The following is a 10,032-nucleotide window of genomic DNA, read 5'->3' on the forward strand; positions in this document are numbered from 1 at the left end:
GAGTCTACGTTTGGTGGTTAGTTGAACTAAAGACGAGGTTACAGGGAGAGTCTACGTTTGGTGGTTAGTTGAACTAAAGACGAGGTTACAGGGAGAGTCTACGTTTGGTGGTTAGTTGAACTAAAGACGAGGTTACAGGGAGAGTCTACGTTTGGTGACGTTAGTTGAACTGAACTAAAGACGAGGTTACAGGGAGAGTCTACGTTTGGTGGTTAGTTGAACTAAAGACGAGGTTACAGGGAGAGTCTACGTTTGGTGGTTAGTTGAACTAAAGACGAGGTTACAGGGAGAGTCTACGTTTGGTGGTTAGTTGAACTAAAGACGAGGTTACAGGGAGAGTCTACGTTTGGTGGTTAGTTGAACTAAAGACGAGGTTACAGGGAGAGTCTACGTTTGGTGGTTAGTTGAACTAAAGACGAGGTTACAGGGAGAGTCTACGTTTGGTGGTTAGTTGAACTAAAGACGAGGTTACAGGGAGAGTCTACGTTTGGTGGTTAGTTGAACTAAAGACGAGGTTAGAGTCAGGGTTAGTTGAACTAAAGAGTCTAGAGTTTGGTGGTTAGTTGAACTAAAGACGAGGTTACAGGGAGAGTCTACGTTTGGTGGTTAGTTGAACTAAAGACGAGGTTACAGGGAGAGTCTACGTTTGGTGGTTAGTTGAACTAAAGACGAGGTTACAGGGAGAGTCTACGTTTGGTGGTTAGTTGAACTAAAGACGAGGTTACAGGGAGAGTTACAGGGAGAGTTACAGGGAGAGTCTACGTTTGGTGGTTAGTTGAACTAAAGACGAGGTTACAGGGAGAGTCTACGTTTGGTGGTTAGTTGAACTAAAGACGAGGTTACAGGGAGAGTCTGAACTAAAGACGAGGTTACAGGGAGAGTCTACGTTTGGTGGTTAGTTGAACTAAAGACGAGGTTACAGGGAGAGTCTACGTTTGGTGGTTAGTTGAACTAAAGACGAGGTTACAGGGAGAGTCTACGTTTGGTGGTTAGTTGAACTAAAGACGAGGTTACAGGGAGAGTCTACGTTTGGTGGTTAGTTGAACTAAAGACGAGGTTACAGGGAGAGTCTACGTTTGGTGGTTAGTTGAACTAAAGACGAGGTTACAGGGAGAGTCTACGTTTGGTGGTTAGTTGAACTAAAGACGAGGTTACAGGGAGAGTCTACGTTTGGTGGTTAGTTGAACTAAAGACGAGGTTACAGGGAGAGTCTACGTTTGGTGGTTAGTTGAACTAAAGACGAGGTTACAGGGAGAGTCTACGTTTGGTGGTTAGTTGAACTAAAGACGAGGTTACAGGGAGAGTCTACGTTTGGTGGTTAGTTGAACTAAAGACGAGGTTACAGGGAGAGTCTACGTTTGGTGGTTAGTTGAACTAAAGACGAGGTTACAGGGAGAGTCTACGTTTGGTGGTTAGTTGAACTAAAGACGAGGTTACAGGGAGAGTCTACGTTTGGTGGTTAGTTGAACTAAAGACGAGGTTACAGGGAGAGTCTACGTTTGGTGGTTAGTTGAACTAAAGACGAGGTTACAGGGAGAGTCTACGTTTGGTGGTTAGTTGAACTAAAGACGAGGTTACAGGGAGAGTCTACGTTTGGTGGTTAGTTGAACTAAAGACGAGGTTACAGGGAGAGTCTACGTTTGGTGGTTAGTTGAACTAAAGACGAGGTTACAGGGAGAGTCTACGTTTGGTGGTTAGTTGAACTAAAGACGAGGTTACAGGGAGAGTCTACGTTTGGTGGTTAGTTGAACTAAAGACGAGGTTACAGGGAGAGTTACGTTTGGTGGTTAGTTGAACTAAAGACGAGGTTACAGGGAGAGTCTACGTTTGGTGGTTAGTTGAACTAAAGACGAGGTTACAGGGAGAGTCTACGTTTGGTGGTTAGTTGAACTAAAGACGAGGTTACAGGGAGAGTCTACGTTTGGTGGTTAGTTGAACTAAAGACGAGGTTACAGGGAGAGTCTACGTTTGGTGGTTAGTTGAACTAAAGACGAGGTTACAGGGAGAGTCTACGTTTGGTGGTTAGTTGAACTAAAGACGAGTTTACAGGGAGAGTCTACGTTTGGTGGTTAGTTGAACTAAAGACGAGGTTACAGGGAGAGTCTACGTTTGGTGGTTAGTTGAACTAAAGACAAGGTTACAGGGAGAGTCTACGTTTGGTGGTTAGTTGAACTAAAGACGAGGTTACAGGGAGAGTCTACGTTTGGTTAGGATAATTTACGTAGAAGGTTCGATGAATTAGGTTAAGTTCAGAATAAGGTTGAGGGACCCACTGCTAGAACTGCTGCTGCAGTGGGTCAGTGTTTGAGCACTAGCCTGGTTGCTAGACTCTTTCTGCTCTCTCATCAACTCCATATGGAATTTTAATGCTTAACAGGGAAACACCACGATCCTGGTCGTTGTGGATCGTTTCTCTAAGTCCTGCCGTCTCTTTCCTCTGCCCGGTCTCCCAACGGCCCTACAGACTGCGGAGGCCTTGTTTACGCACGTCTTCCGGCACTACGGGTTATAGGTTATAGTGTCTGATCGGGGTCCCCAGTTCACTTCGAGGGTCTGGAGGGAGTTCATGGAACGTCTGGGGGTCTCGATCAGCCTTATCTCAGGTTTTCACCCTGAGAGTAACGGGCAGGTGGAGAGAGTTAACCAGGATGTGGGTAGGTTTCTACAGTCTTATTGCCAGGACCGGTCAGGGGAGTGGGCGGTGTTCGTGCCCTGGGCAGAGATGGCCCAGAACTCGCTTCACCACTCATCCACTAACCTCTCCCCCTTCCAGTGTGTACTGGGGTACCAGCTGGTTCTGGCTCCTTGGTATCAGAGTCAGACCAAAGCTCCTGCGGTGGACGACTGGTTCCGGCGTGTGCGGAGGAGACATGAGACGCCGCCCATGTTCACCTTCAGCTCGCCGTGCTGCGCCAGGAAGCCAGCGCAAACCGTCACTGCAGTGAGGCCCCGCTGTTCTCACCGGGGGACCGGGTCTGGCTCTCGACCCGAAACCTGCCCCTCCGCCTGACCTGCCGGAAGCTGGGTCCGAGGTTTGTGGGGCCGTTCAAAGTCCTGAGGAAACTGAACGAGATGTGTTACAGTTTACAGCTCCTCCCGATTACCGTATTAACCCTTCGTTCCATGTGTCTCTCCTCAGGCCGGTGGTGGCTAGTCTGCTCCAGCAGTCTGAGGTGCGGGAGGTTCCTCCGCCCCCTCGAGGGGGCCCCGGCGTACATCTTTCGCTCCATATTGGATTCGAGGCGAGGGGCCTTCAGTACCTCGTGGAATGAGAGGGGTACGGTGCGGAGGAGAGATGCTTCCGGTGGAGGACGTGAAGGACCCTTCAATGCTGCGGGAGTTCCACCATCTCCGTCCGGACCTCCGGGTCGTCCCCAAGGCTGGTGTTTGCTCGCTGCTGGAGCCGCGCGTCAAGGGGAAGGGGGGTACTGTCATGACTTCCACCAAATTCGGTTCCCCTCCTTGTTCGGGCGGCGTTTGACGGTCGACATCACCGGCTTTTCTAGCCATCGCCGATCCACCTTTCATTTTTCCATTTGTCTTGTCTTGTTTTCCATCACACCTGGTTTAAATTCCCTCAGTATTAGACATGCATATAACCCTCTGTTCATGTCTGTGTGTGGAATTGTTTGTTGTTTCGTGTACGTGCATGCTAGACTGGTTTGCATTATTATGCTGATTATTATGCTCATTATCAGCTGATGTACGAAGGGCTATATAAATACATTTTATTTTATTTGAATTTGATTTGCGCTAGGTTATGTCAAACCCATATTGTGTTTAGTGTTCTTAGTGCCGTGTGTTTTGTTCACCGAAATAAAAGGCTCCTTTGTCTACCCAACCTCTGCTCTCCTGCGCCTGACTCCCTTACAGCCAGTTACCTAACAGAGAGATGGACCATGTACCACATGAAAGCTGACGGGATGCCTCATCTGTACTGGCATGGTCTTCTCAAGTAAGTAGCTTTCTCAGTGAATGCATTTCAATATGCAGAGTGGGAGTCTGCTTCCCAAATGGAACCCTATTCCCTATATAGTGCACTACTGTTGCCCAGAACCCTATAGAACCCTATTCCCTTTATAGTGCACTACTGTTGCCCAGAACCCTATAGAACCCAGTGGGCCCTGGTCAAAGGTAGTGCTCTATAAAAGGAATATGATGCTATATTTGGGAGACAGTAAACAAATATTCAAAGAATACAATAACGTACGTTTTTCCCTCAGAGGTCTGTGGGGTGGACCAGGACTATACAGGGGGCTGTGGGGTGGACCAGGACCATACAGAGGGCTGTGGGGTGGACCAGGACAATACAGGGGTCTGTGGGGTGGACCAGAACCATACAGGGGGCTGTGGGGTGGACCAGGACTATACAGGGGTCTGTGGGGTGGACCAGAACCATACAGGGGGCTGTGGGGTGGACCAGGACTATACAGGGGGTGGACCAGGACTATACAGGGGGCTGTGGGGTGGACCAGGACCATACCGGAAAATCATGCACCTTGGGATGAAATAGGTAATTAACTTGCTCTTTTTCAAGACTGCATTCAAAACATTAATTGATTAATTAATGCATTAATTGATGTATTGATTGAAAGCTATTCATCCGTCTTGTGCATTACTACATTGTAAAATGCAGAACCATCTGGGATGTGCAGGACTTCCTGTTTCTTAAGTTTTGAGGACTTAAGGACTCATTTCACTTCAAATAAAACCCTAAACAAGTTACATTGACAGTTAGTAACTCACTTTGCAAACCGTTATTACAGGAGGCCTACGTTCGAGACGTGTATAGTGATTTGTAACGTTGACTGAGTGATCGTAACATCAGCGACACATTCAGGCGTTCTTAGCCATGCATATCTATGCAAATGTCATGGCAGAGTACTGTAGTACCGTAGATGTCCACATGATGTCCTGTTTGTCTAGGCAACCATTGGTGTGCTTTCTGTGCGCGCGCGCGTGAGTGTGTGTGTGTGTGTGTTTGTTGTGTGTGTGTGTGTGTGTGTGTGTGTGTGTGTGTGTGTGTGTGTGTGTGTGTGTGTGTGTGTGTGTGTGTGTGTGTGTGTGTGCGCGCGCGCACACATCAGGCTACAATAAGATTTGTTTATATTTTGCTCCATTTTATTTGACTCTATTCTATTTAATATTCTACTAAAAATATGACTGTTATTATATCTAAAGACATGACTGTTATTATATCTAAAGACACGACTGTTATTATGTTATTTATTATTTCGATCATTGGTTCTGCTTCATACCATAAGGCTAGAATGCGACACTGAGTAGAGAGAGAGGGAGACAGGCATAGAGAGAGAGAGAGAGAGAGAGAGAGAGAGAGAGAGAGAGAGAGAGAGAGAGAGAGAGAGAGAGAGAGAGAGAGAGAGAGAGAGAGAGAGAGAGAGAGAGAGAGAGAAGCGCGGAGAGAGCGAGAGAGAAGCGCGGAGAGAGCGAGGGAGAGAAGCGAGGGAGAGAAGCGCGGAGAGAGCGAGGGAGAGAAGCGAGGGAGAGAAGCGCGGAGAGAGCGAGGGAGAGAAGCGAGGGATAGAAGCGCGGAGAGAGCGAGGGAGAGTAACGCGGAGAGAGCGAGGGAGAGAAGCGAGGGAGAGAAGCGAGGGAGAGAAGCGAGGGAGAGAAGCGCGGAGAGAGCGAGGGAGAGAAGCGAGGGAAAGAAGCGCGGAGAGCGAGGGAGAGAAGCGCGGAGAGAGCGAGGGAGAGAAGTGCGGAGAGAGCGAGGGAGAGAAGCGCGGAGAGAGCGAGGGAGAGAAGCGCGGAGAGAGCGAGGGAGAGAAGTGCGGAGAGAGCGAGGGAGAGAAGCGCGGAGAGAGCGAGGGAGAGAAGCGCGGAGAGAGCGAGGGAGAGAAGCGCGGAGAGAGCGAGGGAGAGAAGAGCGGAGAGAGCGAGGGAGAGAAGCGCACAGATTCTCCAGAGCTGCAGATGCGCCTACATTTTCCTCGTTCGCCTTATCGATGATTCCCACTGTCTCCATCTGAATGGACGATGTTGTCGGTGAGTTAAAAAATTTTTGCATTACAATTTACATTCAGTTATTGTCATGATTAGTGAATACGCGGTATCGATCATGGTCAAGTTGAAATCGTTCAACTCTGCCATGACATTTGCATAGATATGCATGGCTAAGAACGCCCGAATGTGTCGCTGATGTTACGATCACTCAGTCAACGTTACAAATCCCTCCCTATACACGTCTCGAACGTAGGCCTCCTGTAATAACGGTTTGCAAAGTGAGTTATGAACTGTAGCACCCGTGAACAAGTTCCAAAAGCATTTCCAAGATGGAATCCTCAAAGCCTTTCACCCATTGCTCATTTCAGCCACCTTGATCGGGTCTCCACTGTGTCATTCTTTCTAAGTGATACACACTGAACACGGTTATGGTATGTTCATAAGTTATTAATCAGGTCTTGTTTCAACTTTGGGAGAATATATAAATGACAACTTTTTTCGTTATTGTTTTTCCTTCAGTGGGCTACATCACAGTACAATATCATGGGGAGGGAGCAAAGTGACCGAAACAGAGATCCTATTAAATGACTAAATTAGCCGTTCTAGTTTGTTTATTCTATGGGTTCATCATTGAGAGAGGGAAACAAAAACATAACGGTACATAAGAGCTAGCAGTTAGATTTTGTGTTTACCTGTTTACTGTGCACGGTGCTGACATCAGCAGACCAAGCCCTGTGTCTCAGAAGTATTCCCGGCAGAGATCTGTGTATTGTACTGAAGAAAGCAAGAAGCCTATTAGGTTTCAGTGAGCAGCTCTGAAGGAAACTGCCTGGTGAGCAGTATAGTAACAATGCCCAGGCCTTTCTTAGTGATTAACCATCCCCTGCAGTTTCTGCTGCCAGTATTCTTATTTACACTAAGAATGTCCAATTCTCTGTATTTTATCTCACCAATTGGTAATATTCTATAACAATAGAGTATTGCCTCTTCCGAAACAGATGTAGGATCTTAATTTGAACACGCTTTTGTTGCTGAGAATTTTCCTGCATCGCAGTAAATGCAGATGAGCTTTGTGATTTATTTAAATTCACTGAAAACCAGCACTAACACACGGATATATTATCAGTATTGCACTTTTCAAGTAGCCTACTTTTGGCCAGCTAATAGCCTAACCACTGATCAAGCAACATTATGGACTAAACCGTAAAAACCTTGTTGCTGCAGGATTATTTTGCTGCGACAATACGGGTCAAATTTAGATCCAACATCTGTACATGTAATTTACTGTCTGTAGATTTCAGCATGACACAGTAGTGACTCACAAGACAAATTGTCCTCACTATTAATTCTGTTCTCTGTCACTTAGGGAAGAAGATTTTTTGTAATTCGTCTGTGATTGGTGATTGATTGGTCACTGTATGTCAATTGAGGAAAGGAGATACAGGAATGTAAAAAAGATAAGCTTTACGTGTGATGGACCAGAACCATACAGGGGTCTGTGGGGTGGACCAGAACCATACAGGGGTCTGTGGGGTGGACCAGGACTATACAGGGGGTGGACCAGGACTATACAGGGGGCTGTGGGGTGGACCAGGACTATACAGGGGGTGGACCAGGACCATACAGAGGTCTGTGGGGTGGACCAGGACTATACAGGGGGCTGTGGGGTGGACCAGGACTATACAGGGGGCTGTGGGGTGGACCAGGACCATACAGAGGGCTGTGGGGTGGACCAGGACTATACAGGGGGCTGTGGGGTGGACCAGGACTATACAGGGGGCTGTGGGGTGGACCAGGACCATACAGGGGGTGGAACAGGACCATACAGGGGGCTGTGGGGTGGACCAGGACTATACAGGGGGCTGTGGGGTGGACCAGGACCATACAGGGGCTGTGGGGTGGACCAGGACTATACAGGGGGCTGTGGGGTGGACCAGAACCATACAGGGGGTAACAAAGTCCTTTGCTCCATGCTTTCCAGGAAAACTCTCGGCTACAGCGGGAGGTCCCCTTACACAATGGCATCATGTTCTAACAGAGGTATCTACATCGGTAAGAACAACTGCTTGTTTATGTTACTCTTTATTTTTACACCTCTTTAGTGTGTTACAAAATACAGTTATCGCAAAGGACCAATGTCCCTGGACAGGATTTCATTGCCGGTATCACACAGTAAACATTCCTTTTGGATAGAATAGTGACGCTAATACCGGAGAGACATCGGGAGACTGTCTAGTTATCCATTATCTCTTGTGTCTAGTTCCATTGTCTCTTGTGTCTAGTTCCATTATCTCTTGTGTCTAGTTCCATTGTCTCTTGTGTCTAGTTCCATTATCTCTTTGTCTATTTTCATTATCTCTTGTGTCTAGTTCCATTATCTCTTGTGTCTAGTTCTATTGTCTCTTGTGTCTAGTTCCATTATCTCTTTGTCTATTTTCATGATCTCTTTGTCTATTTTCATTATCTCTTTGTCTATTTTCATGATCTCTTGTGTCTAGTTCCATTATCTCTTGTGTCTAGTTCCATTGTCTCTTGTGTCTAGTTCCATTATCTCTTTGTCTATTTTCATGATCTCTTTGTCTATTTTCATTATCTCTTGTGTCTAGTTCCATTATCTCTTTGTCTATTTTCATGATCTCTTGTGTCTAGTTCCATTATCTCTTTGTCTAGTTCCATTATCTCTTTGTCTAGTTCCATTATCTCTTGTGTCTAGTTCCATTATCTCTTTGTCTAGTTCCATTATCTCTTTGTCTAGTTCCATTATCTCTTGTGTCTAGTTCCATTATCTCTTTGTCTAGTTCCATTATCTCTTGTGTCTAGTTCCATTATCTCTTGTGTCTAGTTCTATTGTCTCTTGTGTCTAGTTCCATTATCTCTTGTGTCTAGTTCTATTGTCTCTTGTGTCTAGTTCCATTATCTCTTGTGTCTAGTTCCATTATCTCTTTGTCTATTTTCATGATCTCTTTGTCTATTTTCATTATCTCTTGTGTCTAGTTCCATTATCTCTTTGTCTATTTTCATGATCTCTTGTGTCTAGTTCCATTATCTCTTTGTCTAGTTCCAGTATCTCTTGTGTCTAGTTCCATTATCTCTTTGTCTAGTTCCATTATCTCTTTGTCTAGTTCCATTATCTCTTGTGTCTAGTTCCATTATCTCTTTGTCTAGTTCCATTATCTCTTTGTCTAGTTCCATTATGTCTTGTGTCTAGTTCTATTGTCTCTTGTGTCTAGTTCCATTGTCTCTTGTGTCTAGTTCCATTGTCTCTTGTGTCTAGTTCTATTGTCTCTTGTGTCTAGTTCCATTATCTCTTGTGTCTAGTTCCATTATCTCTTGTGTCTAGTTCCATTATCTCTTTGTCTAGTTCCATTATCTCTTGTGTCTAGTTCCATTATCTCTTTGTCTAGTTCCATTATCTCTTTGTCTAGTTCCATTATGTCTTGTGTCTAGTTCTATTGTCTCTTGTGTCTAGTTCTATTGTCTCTTGTGTCTAGTTCCATTATCTCTTGTGTCTAGTTCTATTGTCTCTTGTGTCTAGTTCCATTATCTCTTGTGTCTAGTTCCATTATCTCTTGTGTCTAGTTCCATTATCTCTTGTGTCTAGTTCTATTGTCTCTTGTGTCTAGTTCCATTATCTCTTGTGTCTAGTTCCATTATCTCTTTGTCTAGTTCCATTATCTCTTGTGTCTAGTTCCATTATCTCTTGTGTCTAGTTCCATTATCTCTTGTGTCTAGTTCCATTATCTCTTGTGTCTAGTTCCATTATCTCTTTGTCTAGTTCCATTATCTCTTGTGTCTAGTTCCATTATCTCTTTGTCTAGTTCCATTGTCTCTTGTGTCTAGTTCCATTATCTCTTGTGTCTAGTTCTATTGTCTCTTGTGTCTAGTTCCATTGTCTCTTGTGTCTAGTTCCATTATCTCTTTGTCTAGTTCCATTATCTCTTGTGTCTAGTTCCATTATCTCTTGTGTCTAGTTCCATTATCTCTTGTGTCTAGTTCCATTATCTCTTGTGTAGAAAAGAGATCAAGCTCATAAACAGCTTAATATATGTATTCAGAATGCATCCCGAA

The 10,032-nt window shown here is 45.3% G+C and overlaps 1 protein-coding gene across 1 annotated transcript in view; it reads left to right on the forward strand.

Moving 5' to 3' along the window:
* The first annotated feature begins 5,796 nt into the window (after window positions 1-5,796).
* atp8b4 (ATPase phospholipid transporting 8B4) overlaps window positions 5,797-10,032 on the forward strand; it is an 89,822-nt gene continuing 85,586 nt past the window's right edge. The window contains exons 1-2 of the mRNA XM_046343133.1: window positions 5,797-6,006; window positions 7,946-8,016. Coding sequence (XP_046199089.1) covers window positions 7,983-8,016 — 34 coding nt within the window. The 5' untranslated portion in view covers window positions 5,797-6,006; window positions 7,946-7,982. The remainder of the gene's footprint in view (window positions 6,007-7,945; window positions 8,017-10,032) is intronic.

This window comes from Oncorhynchus gorbuscha, linkage group LG01 (genome assembly GCF_021184085.1).
Source record: "Oncorhynchus gorbuscha isolate QuinsamMale2020 ecotype Even-year linkage group LG01, OgorEven_v1.0, whole genome shotgun sequence".
NCBI classification, from domain to species: domain Eukaryota; kingdom Metazoa; phylum Chordata; class Actinopteri; order Salmoniformes; family Salmonidae; genus Oncorhynchus; species Oncorhynchus gorbuscha.